Source organism: Drosophila navojoa, chromosome 3 (genome assembly GCF_054131105.1).
Source record: "Drosophila navojoa isolate 15081-1374.11 chromosome 3, UAZ_NAV_1.0, whole genome shotgun sequence".
NCBI lineage: Eukaryota > Metazoa > Arthropoda > Insecta > Diptera > Drosophilidae > Drosophila > Drosophila navojoa.
Window position 1 is genome coordinate 28,798,418 of NC_142891.1, and position 19,732 is coordinate 28,818,149.

The 19,732-nt window shown below is 37.5% G+C and overlaps 5 protein-coding genes and 4 non-coding genes across 12 annotated transcripts; 7 read left to right on the forward strand and 2 right to left on the reverse strand.

The window, feature by feature from the left end:
- Positions 1-628: 628 nt before the first annotated feature.
- Positions 629-4,230, forward strand: Or22c (Odorant receptor 22c). 2 transcript variants are annotated; one of them, XM_089258316.1, is made up of 6 exons: positions 629-1,398; positions 2,723-2,913; positions 2,972-3,153; positions 3,505-3,606; positions 3,929-4,081; positions 4,148-4,230. In XM_089258316.1, the coding sequence occupies exons 1-6, from the start codon at positions 890-892 to the stop codon at positions 4,196-4,198; spliced, it is 1,188 nt and encodes a 395-aa protein (XP_089114442.1). In that variant the 5' UTR covers positions 629-889; the 3' UTR covers positions 4,199-4,230. The 2 variants fall into 2 exon arrangements, with proteins under 2 accessions (XP_089114442.1, XP_089114443.1); XM_089258317.1 differs by lacking the exon at positions 3,505-3,606.
- A 6,198-nt stretch (positions 4,231-10,428) lies between these two features.
- LOC149091965 (uncharacterized) lies at positions 10,429-11,378 on the reverse strand. Its single transcript, XM_089258202.1, has one exon. It carries the CDS (start codon positions 11,223-11,225, stop codon positions 10,536-10,538), a length of 690 nt encoding a protein of 229 aa, XP_089114328.1. The 5' UTR covers positions 11,226-11,378; the 3' UTR covers positions 10,429-10,535.
- A 1,703-nt stretch (positions 11,379-13,081) lies between these two features.
- On the reverse strand, positions 13,082-14,963 carry phr6-4 ((6-4)-photolyase). Its single transcript, XM_018099056.3, has 2 exons — positions 14,144-14,963; positions 13,082-14,082 (listed from the first exon to the last, which is right to left on the reverse strand). The coding sequence occupies exons 1-2, from the start codon at positions 14,808-14,810 to the stop codon at positions 13,127-13,129; spliced, it is 1,623 nt and encodes a 540-aa protein (XP_017954545.1). The 5' UTR covers positions 14,811-14,963; the 3' UTR covers positions 13,082-13,126.
- A 137-nt stretch (positions 14,964-15,100) lies between these two features.
- Positions 15,101-19,115, forward strand: LOC108650029 (sperm-associated antigen 7). 3 transcript variants are annotated; one of them, XM_089257697.1, is made up of 8 exons: positions 15,101-16,509; positions 16,636-16,757; positions 16,875-16,940; positions 17,112-17,177; positions 17,377-17,443; positions 17,642-17,708; positions 17,905-17,971; positions 18,142-19,115. In XM_089257697.1, exon 1 carries the CDS (start codon positions 15,309-15,311, stop codon positions 16,089-16,091), a length of 783 nt encoding a protein of 260 aa, XP_089113823.1. In that variant the 5' UTR covers positions 15,101-15,308; the 3' UTR covers positions 16,092-16,509; positions 16,636-16,757; positions 16,875-16,940; positions 17,112-17,177; positions 17,377-17,443; positions 17,642-17,708; positions 17,905-17,971; positions 18,142-19,115. The 3 variants fall into 3 exon arrangements, with proteins under 3 accessions (XP_089113823.1, XP_089113822.1, XP_089113824.1); XM_089257696.1 differs by lacking the exon at positions 17,642-17,708; XM_089257698.1 differs by lacking the exons at positions 17,377-17,443; positions 17,642-17,708.
- LOC115564842 (small nucleolar RNA Me28S-Cm2645) lies at positions 17,214-17,285 on the forward strand. The gene has a single exon (XR_003980697.2). It is a non-coding gene; the product is annotated as a small nucleolar RNA Me28S-Cm2645 (small nucleolar RNA).
- LOC149091966 (small nucleolar RNA Me28S-Cm2645) lies at positions 17,479-17,550 on the forward strand. Its single transcript, XR_016196624.1, has one exon. It is a non-coding gene; the product is annotated as a small nucleolar RNA Me28S-Cm2645 (small nucleolar RNA).
- LOC115564843 (small nucleolar RNA Me28S-Cm2645) lies at positions 17,744-17,815 on the forward strand. The gene has a single exon (XR_003980698.1). It is a non-coding gene; the product is annotated as a small nucleolar RNA Me28S-Cm2645 (small nucleolar RNA).
- Positions 18,007-18,078, forward strand: LOC115564844 (small nucleolar RNA Me28S-Cm2645). The gene has a single exon (XR_003980699.1). It is a non-coding gene; the product is annotated as a small nucleolar RNA Me28S-Cm2645 (small nucleolar RNA).
- On the forward strand, positions 19,011-19,667 carry LOC115564841 (transmembrane protein 230). The gene is made up of 2 exons (XM_030389593.2): positions 19,011-19,272; positions 19,338-19,667. Exons 1-2 carry the CDS (start codon positions 19,054-19,056, stop codon positions 19,524-19,526), a joined length of 408 nt encoding a protein of 135 aa, XP_030245453.1. The 5' UTR covers positions 19,011-19,053; the 3' UTR covers positions 19,527-19,667.
- The last annotated feature ends 65 nt before the right edge of the window (positions 19,668-19,732 follow it).

Consider the following 19,732-nt stretch of genomic DNA (forward strand, 5'->3'; position numbering starts at 1 on the left):
GGATGAGTTGTTGTATATTCTGAGATCGACGCACTCATACGGACGGACGGATGGACAGACGGACAGGGCTATATCGACTCACCTCGTCGTCCTGATCAAGAATATATATACTTTATAGGGTCTACGATGATTCCTTCTGCCCGTTACATACTTTTACACAAAACCATTATACCCTTATTTCCCTTATTTTCCCATTACGATCGTACGTCTAGAAATGAAATTATTCAACAAATAAGTTCTCAATATATTGCCAACACTGCAGCGCAGCCCAAGCGCAATCGCCTGTATAATCGTGTGTGTGCGTGTATGTGTCCGAATTATTATTGAAATATAAGTTGCTTGGAGGGTTCAGGGGATCTCGTAGTCGAGCAGTCTTGACTAGAGCTTTCTTACTTGTTTCTTCTTAATGTCATTATTATTAGTAATTTATAAAGTATACTCCAGTTGTATAATATTCCCTCGAAATAAGGGATATGGCAAAGCAACGGTTGCCGGGTCAGCTAGTTATACTTATTTGAAAATATTAAGATTGGTCTCAAGATTTATTCAATAGGCCAGTTGTGGCCCCTACTTTAGCTTATGGAAGTAGGAAAGTAATGTGGGCATTATGCTTGAACAATCCAAGGAATAGCCATCAATTAAATGCCTTCTGTTTATAGTTTGTTAGACAACAAGAAAGCTCTCAATAACAGTTATTACCACAATAATTAGCCAAAGATGCGTGCCTTAATGAGGAGGCGTGCATGTAAAATTAGTGAAAACTTTTACCAATGTCTAAACGAAACTTTGCTGAGCAATTAAATGTGAGCGTATAAAAGGGTCTAGCTGACATTTGAGTCTCTGTCATAGTTAGTTATATATTGATAATATATACATATATTTGAGAACAATGCTTAACAGCCATGAGTCAGCCATTGGACAAAGCTTCTATAAGATACCACGTTTATCTGGGCGAATAGTGGGCATCTGGCCAGAGTATGATCGCAGCTGGGCTACAAATCTAATCTGCGCCTTCAGCTTCTTTGTCATTTTGGTCGGTGCTTGTGGCGAGAATCTCTATGGCATTGCTAACTTGGATAATTTGATAAGAGCGTTGGAAGCGTTCTGCCCCGGCAGCACTAAGGCCGTTTGTGTGCTCAAATTGTCCATATTTGTTATAAATCATCGCGAGTGGTTCAAACTTGTCGAGCGATTGCGCGTTATATTGTACAGCAGCAGAAGCTATGAGGCTCAGAAGACGTTAGTCGGTAAATCCACAATAGCGAATCGCCTAAGTCTGCTGTTGGTTTCCTCCGGCTCGATAACCAACATGGCCTTCAATATTCAGCCCTTGATAATGCGCCTTTATCGCTGGGCTTACGAAATACCGGGACAACTGGATCTACCCTTCAATATAATGTAAGTGATTGATTAGTTTATAAAATAAATAACAAAAACCCCAAAAATTTTACTATTTCACTGCTCTAAACTGTATTCTATGCACCTATTGCTCACGTAATACATATAAACTTTGTATCTGTATTATTGTATTATTTAGCAATATTTATCAGAGTATTGTAAATCTAACGGAGAAATATGAAGTGCAACATTCTGAACTTCCACAATGATTGCTGTGTGGCCAATATTATAAGAATTTATTTATTGAATAACTTCTTTTGTAGACAAACAATCTTAATGAAAATTCCAGAGCATAATCATATGGTCAAAATGTGTGCACAACTCTCTAGTAATAATAGTATTCCAATGAGGCTCAAAAAACATAATCAATTTTTTGATTATTCTCGATAAAAAAGTTATCGTATGAGTTATCGAAAAAATGCAAACCCGTACTGCGTATGGTATACAGGAGTATGAATTTCAGCTCTCTAGCTCTTATATCTTCTGAGATCTCGGCGTTCATACGGACAGACGCTATACGACAGGGCTATATCGACTCAGTTCGTCGTGCTGATCAAAAATATATATACACTTTATCGGGTCTGTGATGATTCCTTCTGCCTGTTACATACTTTTTCACAAAAACATTATACCCTGATTTCCCATTTTCAATGGGTTCAGGGTATAACAAGTAAGAGCTTCGCAGTCGGGCGGTACCGACTGCGGAATACCATTCACACCTCATAAGCAATTTAATAGCTAAGTTTAGCTCGAATAGTGTAGAAAGTTCAGTTTTTCTTGATTCGCCACGCCCCTACTGGACGTAGACTCTAAATTTTTAGCTAGCTCATGGAACAAACTAACCGTAACCTACCTGCAAAATTTGGATGCTTACGCTCCAAAAATGAAAAAATCACAGGGTATTTTTTTATATTCCACGCCCCTAAGGAGGCGTAACAATATTATTTGGGGAATCGATAGATGAAGTATTAGCTCACGTGCAAAATTTCAGCATTTTAGATTTTCAATTTTCGAAGATACAGTTTTATCCGATTTGCCGCGCCAACGGACGGAGATATATCCGCCATAGCTGGTGATCTTGGGTGGTCGACGCGGATCTACATACCAAGCTTACTAGCTCTTCAGCTAACATGATTTCTGGCATATCGGAAAATGCATTTTCCGATTTGCCACGCCCCTAGTGGGCGGATCCGGATAATTTTAACACTTTATAAATCGGAGATATACACGAGTATATGTTGCAAATTTCGATCTCGTTTTGGAAACCATATGATACATTAATTTCCAATTAACAAGAAAATAACATAAACCTTTATTATTATAGACTACCTGCATTTGCGACTATGCCATCCTGCTTTCCTCTCACCTATTTGTTGCTGACGGCTTCTGGGGCCTGCACCGTGTTCACCTTCAGCTTCGTTGATGGATTCTTTCTGTGCAGCTGCTTGTACATCAGCGGAATATTTCGTGTGATACAACTGGATATTCGCTCCATTTTCCTTCCGTTAGATGAGTGTAAGTGAAATATTCATCTAATCTTATCTTTCCAATCAAATAATTTTTAAATTTATAGTGGTGATATACACGCCTTCAGAAAACAGCCAAATACGGGCTCAGCTAGTCGAAATTGTCGAACGTCATAATGCGATTATTGACTTGTGCACAGATCTCAGCAGGCAGTTTACCGTCATCGTGCTGATGCACTTCCTCTCCGCTGCTTTTGTCCTCTGCTCAACTATTTTGGATATTATGTTGGTGAGCCCCCAAAGTTCATGTACTTTTTCTAAACCGTCTCTACTATTAGTCTGAAATATAAAAACATTATGAACGCAATTTTAAATACAAACTGTTTTTGCAACATTTTCTGAAAAGAATGTTCCCAAACATCATTCAAGGAAAAGGACGAATTTTTTATATACAAGATGAATGTTCGATATTGTTTATGTTTGTTGCTCGAATTACTGTCCTTCCATTTATCCATAACATTTTAGATATATTCTCGAGTACGGGGCACAAGGAGGCGTTACTATGCGTATCCGTATGCGCCCATATAAAATTTTAAATTTACTTTTACTTTATTTACACGCGGGACTGATCCACTGGTAGAACACCTCCTCGTTAAGCGGCCTAACCTACATATTTTACAGCGTTGCAGCCCTGACTCAACTCTTCCTGTATTGCTTCGGGAGCAACCATGTCAGCGAAAGCGTAATTACTATAATTAATCTTCTGATTATAGTACTTTATTCATCATACTACACGAAATTGGCATAAAAAGAGAGAAATAAAGAAAGACAATAACTTTTAATAGAAGCACAAAGTTTACTGTATCTACAAAATCTGAAAATCATCTACAGAGGTGCAAGTAAAATATTAAAAAAAAAAAACGCTGATCTCTAGATGTCTATTGCCACCTAAACTTTTATTAAAAACTCTACTTTTAGTAAGATGAATAAGGGAAATGCTGGTCAGCCATATGATACATCTCAGCTTGCCTATTCCTATTTTCCGATTTCCCTATTTCTTATAGAGCTTAGCCATGGCTGGGACGTTGTACGACATCGGATGGTATAAATGTGATGTGGCGACTAGAAAAATGATTTTAATGATCTTGCGACGCTCGCAGCGGGCAAAATCCATTGCCGTGCCCTTCTTTACCCCTTCGTTGCCTGCCTTTAGCTCGGTACAATTTATATATTTCGTATTATAAATATATTTTATGTATACATATTTTAATTTTTAATTGCAGATACTTAGCACAACCGGCTCATATATAGCGCTATTGAAAACGTTTCTGTGAGCCAAAGCTCCGAAGGATTAGTATGTGGAGGAATTAGAATACTATATATATTTTTTCCTAAACACATTGTTTTGTTAATCTGAAGACAAGAAATTGTGATTTAAATCTAAATTATAAGCGCCTTTTTTGGCTCTCAGAATAGAAACTTCTCGCTTCAGCAGTGAACTACCCGCCTCTCAATTATTATCTTTTTGGTTAAGAGTTATGTATATGTATTACGAACATTAAAGCACCTACGCCTACACCTGCAAAAAATACAAATAAAGCGGACCTTTATAGATATTCAGCATGCACCGCCTATACAAATATGTTCACCAGATCTCGAGGTTAACATCTGGAAAACTGGTAGGTATTAGAATTAATTATAAATGTTTAATTAATATGAAATGACATTTATGCAATTTTTAAAATAAATTAAAGGTTATCTCTGCCCAATTTTCATTTTAAACAAGAAAGAAAGCTCTAGTCGAGACTGCTCGACTACGAGATCCCCTGAACCCTACAAGCAACTTATATTTCAATAATAATTAGCAAACACACACGCACACACACACACACACGCATACATACAAACTCACGCGCACACACACACTCACATATATAGGCGATTGCGCTTGGGTTGCGCTGCAGTGTGGCAATATTTTGAGAACTTATTTGTTGAATAATTTAATTTCTAGACGTACGATCGTAATGAAACTTTCAGAACGTAATCATAATGTTTAAATGTATGTGTATACCGAAGCACAAGTCTCTAGTATTTGATATACGACTTTTACAAAGATGAGGGTGAGGGGGTGGATATAGGGGCGGGGGGTAAGTTTTAACAAAAACCGAAATTGTACTAAATACGTCTTAATATATATTTAAAATTTGGACACTCTAGCTATTATGATGTAGGAGATATAATTATTTAAGTGATCTTCGATAAGGTTTTTTATCGATAAAAAAATATCGGAATGAGTTATCGTTTTTTAGTGATAAACTCGATCTGCGCGTGATATATACGGACATTTTAAAAAAAAGTTGAAGTCTCTAGCTCTTATATCTTCTGAAATCGACGCGTTCATACATACGGACGGACGGACGGACGGACGGACGGACGGACGGACGGACGGACGGACAGACAGACGGACAGGGCCAAATCGACTCAGCTTGTCGCCCCGATCAAGAATATATATACTTTGTGGGGTCTGCCACGCCTCCTTCTGCCTGTTACATACTTTTAACAAAACCATTATACCCTGATTTCCCATTTTCAATGGGTTCAGGGTATAAAAATTATTATTCTTTTGCGGAGAACAACGACGGTCACAACATTTACACGTTTTTCATGAATTAGTATATTGGTTTTGTGCAATGTGCGTCTTGTCCGTCCGTCTGTTCGCATGAACGCAATTTTTTCGGCGCTAGTGAAGCTAGAGAAATTTGGAATATCTCCGATTTGTATAGTGTTAAAATTTTCTAGATCCGCCCACTAGTGCGTTGTAAATTGGAAAATTCATCTTCCGATATGCAAGAAATCATATTAGTTGAAGAGCGGAAAGCTGAAATTTGAAATGCAGATCCGCATCGACCACCGAAGATCACTATCGCGGATATATCTCCGCCCATTGCTGGCGTGGCAAATCGGATAAAACTGCAGGCTAAAACATTAAACGTTATTTTGAACGTGAACTACTGCTATGATTCTATAAAGAATAATGAAAAAACAAGTAAGAAAGCTCTAGCACGACCATCATGATAATCATGATAATTCTTTACTTCTTCCTGCTTACACAAGAAATACACACACTCATAGACACACATACATACGCACGAATTTGGTATATATACTCGGGATGACCTCCAAAGACGAATAAACTTTGGCGGATATATGCCCGGCATAGGAGGCGTGGCAAATCGCAAAAGCTTATATCTCCTATTTAAATTACTAGTAACCCTAAAATATGGTTACGCCTCTTTAGGAACGTTGCATATATAAACAAGTAAGAAGACTCTAGTCGAGACTGCTCGACTAGGAGATACCCTGAACCCTCCAAGCTGATATTCTTATCATTCTGCACTTCTTTTATGCACGCACACATACATTTACATGCATCCACCCTCACGCGCCCGCGCTCTGCTAACTGCGCAATAAGCAGCGACTGCGCTTGGGCTGCGCTGCAATGTGGGCAATAGTATGAGAATTTACTTGGTGAATAACTTCTCTTGTAAACATACGATCTTAATGAAACTTTCAGGGCGTAATTATATGGTCAAAATGTGTGTACATTCCAAAGCGCAAGTCTCTAGTACTTGAAATACGTTTTTTACAAATTGGGGGCGAAGGGGGCGTGGTATCCAAAATCTGTTGATTACAAAATGTTTGTATTCATCATCTATATATACACAGTAAATCTGAAGTCTCTACATCTAATAGTACTCCGATGAGGCTCAAAAAACAAAATCAATTTTTCGATTATTCTCGATAAAAAAGTTATCGGATGAGTTATCGAAAAAATAAAGCAAACTCGTACTGCGTATGGTATACACGAGTATGCACACAAAATTTCAGCTCTCTAGCTTTTATATCTTCTGAGATCTCGGCGTTCATACGGACGGACGGACGGACGGACGGACGGACGGGCAGACGGACAGGGCTATATCGACTCAGCTCATCGTGCTGATCAAGAATATATATACTTTGTGGGGTCTGCGATGATTCCTTCTGCCTGTTACATACTTTTACACAAAAACATTATACCCTGATTTCCCATTTTCAATGGGTTCAGGGTATAAAAAAAAAAAAAAACAAGAAAGAAAGCTCTAGTCGAGACTGCTCGACTACGAGATCCCCTGAACCCTACAAGCAACTTATATTTCAATAATAATTAGCAAACACACACGCACACACACACACACACGCATACATACAAACTCACGCGCACACACACACTCACATATATAGGCGATTGCGCTTGGGTTGCGCTGCAGTGTGGCAATATTTTGAGAACTTATTTGTTGAATAATTTAATTTCTAGACGTACGATCGTAATGAAACTTTCAGAACGTAATCATAATGTTTAAATGTATGTGTATACCGAAGCACAAGTCTCTAGTATTTGATATACGACTTTTACAAAGATGAGGGTGAGGGGTGGAAATTTGAAGAATCTAGCTTGAAAGATGTAGGAGATATAATTTTTTTAATAAGGTTTTTTTTTTGACAAAAAAATATCGGAATGAATTATCGTTTTTTAGTGATAAACTCGATATGCGCGCGATATATACGGACATTTAAAAAAAGTTGAAGTCTCTAGCTCTTATATCTTCTGAGATGTCGGCGTTCATTCATACAGACGGACGGACGGACGGACAGACAGACGGACAGGGCCAAATCGACTCAGCTTGTCGCCCTGATCAAGAATATATATACTTTGTGGGGTCTCCCACGCCTCCTTCTGCCTGTTACATACATTTTAACAAAACCATTATACCCTGATTTCCCATTTTCAATGGGTTCAGGGTATAACAAGAAAACTCTAGCCGAGAGTACTCGACTAGATACTACCCTGAACCAAACTAATAAAAACGCACATTTAGTATAAGAGAAATAGGAAAGTCATTTAATTAACTATATAAATATTTTGAAGCAATTAAAACAAGAACGTTGCAGTCGCGCGTTACCGACTGCGGAATACTCATGCACACCGCATAAGCAATTTAGTAGCCAAATTTTGCTCTAATACTGAAGAAACAGGCAGAAGGAATTATCTCAGACCCCATAAAGTACATATATTGTTGATCAGCACGACCTGAGTTGGTATAGTCCTGTCCGTTTGTCCGTCCGTACGAACGCCTAGATCTCAGAGGCTATGCGTGCTATATTTGGTATGCATACTCGTGAATACCATACGCAGTACAATCATCCGATAGCATTTTATCAAGAATAATCGAAAATTAATTTGGTTTTTTTTTTTTCAGCCTCATTTGAATACTTTTAGACCTGTAAACTTCAGATTTACTGTGTATATACATATTATGAATACAAACATTTTGTAATTTACAGATTTTGGACACCACGCCCTCTTGGCCCCCTGTTTGTAAAAAACTTATTTTAAGTACTACCTACAGTTGTCTTTTAGAATGTACATACATTTTAACGTAATGATTACATCCTGAAAGTTTCGATTGTCCATCTACAAAAGAAAAAATGTTTAACAAATCAATTCTCATAATATTGTCCACGCAAAGTCGCTGCATACTGTGCATACTGTGTGCGTGCATAAAAGAAGTGCAGAATGGAGGGTTCAGGATATCTCTCAGTTAAACAGTCTCGACTAGAGCCTTCATTCTTGTTTTAAACTAAGTCTTTTACTAAATAGCTGAAGACGGCCGATTCATAAACACGGTCGATTTGCTGGAGCACCACTAGGACACTAGGGCCAGTGCAAACTTGTCTGCGAGGGCGTCCAACGCCAATTGCTTGTCAACAGGGTGGTACGACAGAAGAACGCAACAAGCAACGAGAGCTTTTACAAAACCGAATTTAATTTGAATTCGCCGCAACTCCGAAAATTGAAACATACCCCTTAAGAATCACACGGGGGTCAACATTGCTAACGTACCAACGGTCGATGTTAAGGAAATTTGTATTTGTTCTATTGGTAAATGTACCTGTATACATATGTTAGCTTGCAGCTGTTTAGGTCTATAAAGAATTATATCTCAGACTCCAGAACAAATTAAAATTGTATGTTACAAATGAAAAACAAGTAAGAAGGCTCTAGTCGAGACTGCTCGACTAAAAGATACCCTCGACCCTCCGGTCTGATGTTCTAATCACTCTGTTTTTTGTTTAGGTACACATACAACTGCGCAGTAAGCAGCGACTGCGCGTGATATACACGGACCTAGGAAAAACATTGCAAGTCTCTAGCTCTTATATATTCTGAGATCGACGCGTTCATACATACGGACGGACGGACGGACCGGCGGACAGGCAGACGGACAGACAGACGGACAGGGCCAAGTCGACTCAGCTTGTCGCCCTGATCAAAAATATATATACTTTGTGGGGTCTCACACGCCTCCTTCTGCCTGTTACATTTATTTAACAAAACCATTATACCCTGATTTCCCATTTTCAATGGGTTCAGGGTATAATAATGCGTTTATGATTACTACTACGGTCAGTTAAAATTGTTTACCATTTTTAATAGACTACTTTAATTGTATATTGGCATATCTACTTTTGTAATATTTATTGATTCTTCTTCGAGATGGAGGAGTACAGTTTTTCGTCATTTTATTTTATTTTTATACCCATAAAGTATATGTCCGTATGAACGCCGACATCTCAGAAGATATAAGAGCAAGAGAGCAGAGTTTTTATACCCGTATGCAGTACGAGTTTGCATTAGTTTTTCGATAACTCATCCGATAACTTTTTTATCGAGAATAATCGAAAATTTGATTTCGTTTTTGAGCCTCATTGGAATACTATTTAAAGTGGAGACTTCAGATATACTGTGTATATACATAAGCTGAATACAAACATTTTGTAATTTACAGATTTTGGATACCACGCCCCCCTCTCCCCAAATTTGCAAAAAACGTATTTCAAGTACTAGAGACTTGTGCTTTGGAATGTACACATATTTTGACCATATGATTATGCTATGAATTAGGATTGTGTGTCTACAAAAGAAGCTATTCAACAAATAAAGTCTCATAATATTGCCCACACTGCAGCGCAGCTCAAGCGCAGTCGCTGCTTACTGCGCAGCTAGCAGAGCGCGGGCGCATGAGGGTGGATGCATATGTATGTGTGCGTGCATAAAAGGAGTGCAGAATGATAAGAATATCAGCTTGGTGGGTTTAGGGTATCTCCTAGTCGAGCAGTCTCGACTAGAGCCTTCATACTTGTTTTTTTTTTTTTTTGTGCAATTTACATGTTTAGTTAACTGTGTTGCTATACTTGTATTTTAAAGAAATACTGAGACATGTATTGGTTGTCCACTACACTGGACTTAATCATGGTGGTTGTCAATGCTACGTGTAACAGTACCTGCGCGTTGGTCTTTTGTAATGTTATTTGCAGTGTTGCTAGCTAAGTTTTAATCCAACTACTGTCAACAAGGCTATTATGTACTGTGTACCAAAAAGTACGAGCTTGGATTCACACCAAAGTCAACAAAACACTAAAAGTAGGTAGGTGGAGTTAAAAAGTACGGTTAAAAACTGGCAACTAATAAGAAAACAGTTTTTATTTCGCCATTCGTACAATTTGAGAAACTAAGGGACATAATCATTTTAAGTAAATATCTTTTGAACGAATTAAATGACGGCATGGAGATTATTTCTTGTCAAATTTTACCAAACGCATATCATCCGCAACAGTCTCTAAGTCCTCTGGGTCGCGCCGAAAACGATATGTGCCAATATCCTTGTGAGCCGTTTCCGGAAGTTTCACCTTAATACCCTTGTATTCGAAGCTGCCCTCTCGTTTCTCGGGAACCACCAGCATATTATCCGCTTTGTATTCGCTATCGTTTCCGATTTCCATGTGTTGCGAAACGCTCTGGACGGTGGGCCCTTCATCATCATCCTCACTGCTCTTCCAACCATCGATTTCTATTGGAACAATCGGCAATCCGTCCTTGTCTAGAATGCTAGTGTTAGGATTACCGATACTAGAATCGGGAGATTCAGATACAGGTTCGATTTCTGTTTCTATGTTCGAGTCCGCACCGACAGCCGGTTCGGGGCTGAAAGCACTTGTCGCAACTGATACGGCGGAGAACGAGCCGTTATTGAGCGATGGGGCCGAGGTTAGAAAATTGCGCGCGAATTCCACATCTCCTTTGGCTATGTCGTATACATTGATGTCTGATACCGAAACGCCATTCCTGTTCGCCGACTCTGCTGCTTCCGACCGAAGTCTTGAGTAGATCATCAAATTAGCTCTAATAGGGTAATTATAAGTGGAATAAATAATTCTAGACATTAGGATATTTTTGCGGAGCATGCAAAGATTTCGAAACATTTTAAATCTAATTATTTTCACACGACGCTTGAACTGGAATTCAATGAATTATAAGATTACAATTTTATTTTAAAACAGGAGTCCGAGCTTATGTTATGCCGAAAGTAATGACTTTTATGAATATATGATTATTCCATCTAGCTAGCATCTGAAAATACATAACACAAATATCAAATTCATAGACTACTTTGATCACACATACAAGGCACTGTATCAGAAGATAGATGTACATACATACATATGTGTATAGCTGGAGAGTACGTTCTTTATCTGTCGAAAATAATTAATTAGCTCTATCGTTTTTGTTTTTTTGTTTTGAATGCGCAAAAATCGAGATCAATTGATCGATTATTCTCTATAAAAAAGATATTGCGTGAGTTATCGACAAAAATATGATACACAGGCGAATGCGCTTGGGTTGCGCTGCAGTGTTGGCAATATTATGAATAATTTAATTTCTAGACGTACGATCTTAAAAAAACTTTTAGAACGATATCATAATGTTCAAATGTATTTACATTCCAAAGCACAAGTCTCTAGTACTTGAAATACGCCTTTTACAAATATAATGGTGAGGGTTGGATATTAAGGTTGGGGGTAAATTTTAACAAAAATCGAACTTGTATAAAATGCATCTTAATATATATTTCAAATTTGGAGACTCTAGCTTTAAAGATGTAGGGAAACATAATTTTATAACTGATTTTCGATAATTTCTGTACTCCTTTTATGCACATATACATACATGCATACTCATGCACGAATAAAAACGAGCTCTGCTAATGATTTACAATTTTAATGAAAATTTCATGACTATTTATCATAATGTTCAAACATTCCCAAGCACAAGTCTCTAGTACTTGAAATACGCCTTTTGCAAAGGTGTGGGTGGGTGGATATAGGGGTGGGGGTAAATTACAACAAAAACCGAAATTATATAAAATATGCATAAGTCTACAGTTAAAAGTTGGAAACACTAGCTCTAAAGGTGCAGGAAATATAATCAAATTAAAGTTATCGATTTTTAGAGATATATGCGTGATACGCAAACCTAGAAAAAAATTTCAACTCTCTAGCTTATTTATCTTCTGAGATCGACGCGTTCATACATACGGACGGATGGACGGACGCACAGACAAACGGACAGGGCTAAATCAACTCAGCTCGTCGCGCTGATCGAAAATATATGTATACTTTGTGGGGTCTACCACGCCTCTTTCTGCCTTTTACATACATACAAAACAACAATACCCTGATTTCCCATTTTCAATGGGTTCAGGGTGAATCGGAAAATGCACTTTCCGATATATTTCAGAAATCATATTAGTTGAAGAGCTAGAAAGCTGAAATTTGACCACGAGCTATGGCGGACATATCTACGCCCATTGGGGGCGTGTAAAATCGGGTAAAACTATATCTCCAAGAGTTTTACAGCTAGAACTCTGAAATTTCGCACTTAAGCTAATGTTATGATCATATAAAAATTAATTAAAAACTTTTATGAAAATGTTAATATCTCCCAAAGTATAATAGCTAGAAGCAAATTAGGATAGTTAAGTTTCTAGTAACCTCTTCTATCGATAATAACTTGTACGTCTCTTTATGGCACAACACCCTCTAATTTACACATTTTTTGAGCGTCCAAAAATGAAGATAATTCACAACCTATCTGATTATTGTCCATAGATATTTAAATAACACTAAAATAACTATTCCAATTGTTTTTATATAATGAAAAGGGAAAAGGACTCTGAATTGAATTTACATTCATATATAAATATAATAATAAAGCAACAATAGCAATAGTTAATACATTACAAATTTAAAGTTATAAAAGTTTAAACAATTTCATTTAATAAATTCCTACTTCTCTATTTATTAGAATATGATCAAATTTCAATTTAACACTTTCGTTTTGCAGTCGATCTCTCAGTTTCGAATCTTGCATTACGTTTTCCATTAGTCAGCGACATTGTATCGTAGTCTATTTCATCTTCTTGTTTGCCCGTGCGCACTTGACGATTTATTTTGTAGGCGGCGCTCATGCGTTTAATATTTTCTTTGTGAACGATGTCATGATTGACAATGCGATGCGGATAGTCTATGCCCAGTACACATCCAAACTCACGCTGATCGGCAAGAGTTGCTTTCCATGGCTCATAAATACAACCTGCTGGGTACTTGGCCAGTTCGGGAACATATTTCCTTACGTAGGCGCCGGTGCGATCAGTTTTCTTTCCGAAAGCAACGGGACTGTAAACACGAAAATATTGATGAAAGAACGCAGATGCTGAGAGCCACATCCAATTGCCAGCATTTAATGCCCAATCCTGATCAAGCAGCAACTGCTCAAAGACGCGTTGACCTTCCTCCCAGCTAATCCACAAATCGCCGCGCGTCAAGAAACACGCCACTGCATGACGCGCCAAATGGTGAATCCAGCCCTCTTGACGCAGCTGCCTCATAATAGCATCGATAAAGGGATACCCAGTTCTTCCATGAGCCCATGCATCCAGATGATCGGGTCGCTCTTGCCAGGGTATTTGCAGACAATAAGCGTTACCCAGCATTCGATCGAAATTTGGCTCGACCGCAGCAGCTGTATAATAAAATTCCCGCCACAGCAATTGACCCATCAGTGAAACCGGTGGCTTTGAGTGCTTTGGGTGCCGTTTTAGTATCTCTTGTAGCCGTTGGTGTACTAACCGGGCACTCAGACAGCCGAATTTCAAATACGGACTTAGCACGGTAGTGCTTGGCTCCAGCGAATTTGGTGACGTATTCGGCTTCTCGAAGCTAGCGACCCAATGTTCGTCACTAAGCGATGTATCTAAACGACGCAGCGCCTCTGTTTCACCTGTTAATATAGAATTTTATGTATAATTAAGGATCTGTGCACATATATTCGCTTTTCTTACCGCCTGGAAACTTGTTAATGCCCAACTCCTGGGGTCGTTTGACTAGCTGATCTAACGTTGGACATTCGTACACATCGGACTGTTCCAATTCAAGAGCATCTGCGATTGGCTGCACTCCATTGGGCAGTCGTTGAGGCTTATCTAAGACCTTGGGCAACTTTAACGTTTCAACAACACTTAGGAATTTCTGGTAAGTTATTGGCGCCTTGCCTAAATTTTTAGCAATAACTATCTCGGGATTGTATATAGTGTGTGAGCAATGGGTATCCACTTTGACTCCATGAGCTACTGCTATATCTTGGACCGCTTTATCACGTTTCACAGCGTACGGTTCAATGTCCGTTTCAAAAGTAAGTAACTCTACGTTCCAGCGGTCAAATAAGCTCGGAAATATATCAACGGGTTTGCCGCGAACAATATACAGACGCGAATTAAGTTCTTTTAAGCTTTTGTCTAAGTCTAAGAGAGTTTGTTGGAGAAATCGCCAACGGTTGGCTCCCACTTGCATCCAATCTAAAATACCCGGATCCAATACAAATATGGGTCGGACGGTGAACTTATCTGGTGACGCTTCAGCTTTATTAAATATTTGAGTCAACGCGGGATTGTCGTGAACCCGGAGTCCCTTGCGAAACCAATGGATAAGTGTTCGACGCTCGACAGCCATCGAATTTAACTTAAGTGTCTGTTTCTTTTGTTTTTAACAAGCCCTTGGAGAACAGAGCCGAGCAAATACGAAGTTGTGTGGGTCGTAATGTCCAAAAAAAAGTGTGCAAAACACTTTACACTACGTGTCCGGTCTATGTGTTCTGTGGTTAGTGCCTTGGATCTTATGAGGAGGAGCATTTCGCGCCCCTTTTTCGTGAACTGACAACTCCTTCACAGATTATAAGAAATATCGTCTTATATTTGGTATTTTAGTTTGCAAGCCGCTAAAAAATACTTGATGGTAGCAGTGATGGTAGTCAGTAGTCATAATCTGGTATTTTGGTGCAGAAGCACCGGTAATCTATTTTGTACAATACATATGAAAATATAAATATAATCCAAATATTGCCTTTCATTTAATAAACCAGCAACATTTAATAGAAATCCGTGTGTGCTTTATACAATAAACATTTTAATTAAGCATTAATGCGTACTCAAATAATATCGCACCGACAAAATGGATTTGCTTGACACAATACTTAACTCAATGGATGCTCCGCCAACAACAAATGAACAACAAAAGACGCTTATCAAAAAACAACGGGAAATGGTAGAGCGCATACAAAACAAGCAAAAAGAGGAGCTATTACGATTTAGAAAGTATGTCGAGGAGAGGATGGGACGCTTTGCCAAGGACGATCGGACCTACATCGAGTTCCAGCCGTTGGATAAAGTTCATCGCTCAGTCATACATGAAATAGCTGAGAACGGTGGTTTCATTGCAATGAGCTTCGGACGAGAGGAGGAGGACCGTCACTCGGTGGTCTACAAAAAGGAACACCCACCAAGCGAGGACGAAGTAACAGCCCGTCGTAACGGTGAAGGCTGGAGCAAGGAGATAGCCAAAGAATACTCTGAGCGACGAAAAGAACGTTTAGCCCAGGAGCAAAGCCTGATTGAGACGGAAGCTAATTCTGAAGCCGGTACCAGTCGAGCTCATGGCAGCAGCAGCAGCGGTTCAGATCCCACAAGCATTGAGGTGAAACCTACCACTAATTATAAAGCGAAATATGCCCATCTAATCGGCGAATCAGCAGCATTGCAAGCGGCCCGAAAAACAGAGACAAATCAAAGCTACGGCTTTGTGCCCAGTAAGAACAAAAAGGACATGCGTTCCATCGAGCAGACTCTGGCTGACATACAGGCCAAAAAACGCCTAAAATTACAACAGCAACAGCAGGAGCATAACCTGAACATGGCGACATCCCAGGATGTTAATCTTGACGCAGAAGAGCGATAAAAAATAGTAATAAGTTTATGTATGTATTTTTGTGTTTTGTTAAAATAACAGTTGATCTGCTGAGAAGTCAGCTAAAAAATTTGAACCATACACGGGCTGAATTGTGTACATATGTTCTGAGATGAAGTATGTATCTGAAAGCAATTTAAAATGTTGGCCAGTTAAGAACTTTAGTTACGGATGCTTTAAAAACAAAAATTATATCAACTGGAGTGTAATTAGAAATTTCTATTTATATAATAAAATAACAAACTATGAAAATACTATTTATTTAGTGCGCAGATGTGAGCTAAAAATGACGGAAATAGTTCAAAATAACGAATCATATGGTATTTTAAAATGTACTAAAATTTACCGACTTCAAATGTGAAGTTGATACCACGTGGAAGGAATGTCAGCCCAGAACGTGGTTGGAATTGTAAGAAAAAATTGTTTGGGAAATATATAGTTTGTTATCTTTGCAACAAACTTTAAGTGCATAGATGCATACATGATCCTCTCGAAGTATCAGGTTTTGTTTAATGCAGTTTTCTCCTCATTACAGCTGTGTGTACTTTAATAAATCAGCCTAATGGCTAAGACCCTAAGACCTGACTTCAAGTACCTGATGAAGACTACAACACCATCAGAAGTAAAACCTAGACGAAAATTCTACTTCAAATATGTGTAAGATATTTATGAATTATCAAATATTAAACTGACCAGCACTGGGATAATAAGGTTTCTTGAGGTTTACTATTTCGTTCATGGTTAACACTAATCCTGTTTTTTCTTTTATTGTAGAAAATTTTAAAAGCTACAGGCGATTGAGCGAAGTTACTCCCAGATGCTAAATAGCTTAAAAACCAGGTTAGAACATATTTTGATCATATGAATTTGTAGTCCACTAATTTGATGTCCACTTTGATATGGATAACTGATATATATGAATGATTTATCAATTGTTACTGTATTGGGCTAATCTTAAGATTTACTATATTTTGAAAGAGTTAGCACTAATTATTTTTAATTTTATTTTAGAATATGATGGAAAGTACGAACTTTCAGAAAGAAGTCAGTCCCAGATGCTAAATGGCTTGAACACAGGTTAGAAACTATTTTGAGCATATGAGTTTTTAGTCAACCAATATGATGACCACTTTGATAGGGACAACTGATGTCTATGAATGATTTATCAATTGTTAAACTGATCCAGTAATGGGATAATCCTAATAATTTTTTTATGCAATGGCTAACAACTTTTTTTTTTTTAGATAATTGTAATATTGCTTTTATTTTATTTTAGATTATTATGGAACGTACGAACTTTGACACGGAAGTCACTCCCAGGTACTAATTCGCTTGTCGCCCAGGTGAGAACATATTTTGATCATGTTAATTTTTGTCAACCATTGTGATGACCACTTTGATAGGGACAACTGATGTCTATGAATGATTTATCAATTGTTAAACTGATCCAGTATTGGGATAATCCTAATAATTTTTTTATGCAATGGCTAACAAATTCTTTTTTTGTAGATAATTGTAATCTTTCTTTTATTATATTTTAGATTTTTGTGGGACGTACGAACTTTGACACGGAAGTCACTCCCAGGTACTAATTCGCTTGTCGCCCAGGTGAGAACATATTTTGATCATGTTAATTTTTGTCAACCATTATAATGACCACTTTGATAGGGACAACTGATGTCTATGAATGATTTATCAATTGTTAAACTGATCCAGTATTGGGATAATCCTAATAATTTTTTTATGCAATGGCTAACAACTTTTTTTTGTAGATAATTGTATAATTTCTTTTATTTTATTTTAGATTATTGTGGAACGTACGAACTTTGACACGGAAGTCACTCCCAGGTACTAATTCGCTTGTCGCCCAGGTGAGAACATATTTTGATCATGTTAATTTTTGTCAACCATTATGATGACCACTTTGATAGGGACAACTGATGTCTATGAATGATTTGTCAATTGTTAAACTGATCCAGTATTGGGATAATCCTAATAATTTGTTTATGAAATGGTTAACATCTTTTTTTTTTTATTGTAGATGCTATAAACACAGAGAAGGAAGTCACTCCCAGATCACGTACAAAATTTGGTTAATCATATGAAAGCTTTACCAATTTTGTGTTATCCTACTTATCTGTAAACTAATTTAGAACTTATCGTCTTTTTTTAAAATTCATACCATTTGAATCAGCTCATTCGTGTCGAAAACTATTAAATTTTATTATTAAAGGCGAGCAGTATATGATGCAGTTCTGAACCTACGTAATGACACATCCATTTTTGTAGTTGATGGGAAAGCTGAATTTAAAAAAATATAAATAATAAAAAAAAAAAAATATATATATATATATATATATATACATATAAATATATATATTTAAAATTGCGTCGTTTAAATTTATCCAACAGATATTGGCTCCTTTCTATTTGTTGGCTACAATAGACTGTTACGTATAAAATATGTATTTGCAATGATTTTCGACTACAAAGCAATAGACTCCTGGCGATCGTGGTCTCTGACTTGATCAGGCCTGAGTTAGTGCACTGACCAAACAGTGGTTAGTGGTAACAGTCATTGAAATAACTAACTATAACAAGCTTATATTGGGGTATTTTATAAATACCATAGAATTGGATAATTAAATTTCTACTGAATATAGAATTGAAATACCAACATTTCAGCAATTTGCTTTTTAAAAGAAAAACAATATTTGTTTAGTAAAGTGAATGACCTTAAAATGGTATGTAATAAATTTGGCGGAATTATGTGCATACAAATGTTAAATACTAAAAAAAAAAAAAAAAAAAATCAATCCGGGAAACTCCATCAGCTGATGCAATCAGCTGTTTCATTTTGTTCTCTGTTTATCATTTAATAAATAATGCGTGTCTGAAAACGATTTAAAGTAAATACAACACTGGCCAAATCAATGACACTCCGCATAATCTAATGGAAAACAGCAAGTTTCCAAATATGTTGCCAAATAAGTCTGATTCACGCCGTCGTTTGAATGCAACTGGGTTATCGACTGGTGATTATAACAAGGTTAACACCGACACCACCGAGACAGATGGCTTTGTAAATGAACAATGGGTAGCGCCAAATGTGGAGGAACCGATACCATGGAAGACCATTGCAATAATTCTTGTATTATTCGTCGGTGGAACTGTATGCATTTCGATTTATTATAGAACGAAGAATATATGTATTCTAAAATCATTTATTCTATTCAGATATGCATTTGCTGTGCAACCTTAGATTGGCTAGCGGACGTAAATCAGGATAGGTCAGATCGCATCGGGGCACTGACAATCATAGGTGCATTGACTATAATTCCCGGCGGATATTATCTCTACATTTTATTGTGTATTTTAATGCACCGCACCGGCTACACAATGGACGATATACGTCGACTGGGCTAGAGAAGAAATCTCCACGAAAGTGTGTTTATTATTGTATTGCGTTCTTTTTATATTGTTTTTCTACTATTTGCAAACATATTTTATTCTAACTTGCATTTATTTATTGTATAAAAATATTGTAAATACATACATGTTATCAAATTTGTTGCTGTTTTTTAGTTGACGTTCTCAGGTTAAGAGTTTAGTAAGCGAAACATTTACCTAAC

Bases quoted from the DNA above. Each gene is read 5' to 3' on its own strand.
- LOC149091965 (XM_089258202.1), bottom strand. From the start codon at position 11,225: ATGTTTCGAAATCTTTGCATGCTCCGCAAAAATATCCTAATGTCTAGA.
- Or22c (XM_089258316.1), top strand. From the start codon at position 890: ATGCTTAACAGCCATGAGTCAGCCATTGGACAAAGCTTCTATAAGATA. The intron at 2,914-2,971 runs GTAAGTGAAATA...TTAAATTTATAG, and splicing joins TTTCCTTCCGTTAGATGAGT to TGGTGATATACACGCCTTCA. The intron at 4,082-4,147 runs GTACAATTTATA...TTTTAATTGCAG, and splicing joins CGTTGCCTGCCTTTAGCTCG to ATACTTAGCACAACCGGCTC.
- LOC115564841 (XM_030389593.2), top strand. From the start codon at position 19,054: ATGGAAAACAGCAAGTTTCCAAATATGTTGCCAAATAAGTCTGATTCA. The intron at 19,273-19,337 runs GTATGCATTTCG...TATTCTATTCAG, and splicing joins TATTATTCGTCGGTGGAACT to ATATGCATTTGCTGTGCAAC.
- phr6-4 (XM_018099056.3), bottom strand. From the start codon at position 14,810: ATGGCTGTCGAGCGTCGAACACTTATCCATTGGTTTCGCAAGGGACTC. The intron at 14,083-14,143 runs GTAAGAAAAGCG...CTATATTAACAG, and splicing joins CATTAACAAGTTTCCAGGCG to GTGAAACAGAGGCGCTGCGT.
- LOC108650029 (XM_089257697.1), top strand. From the start codon at position 15,309: ATGGATTTGCTTGACACAATACTTAACTCAATGGATGCTCCGCCAACA.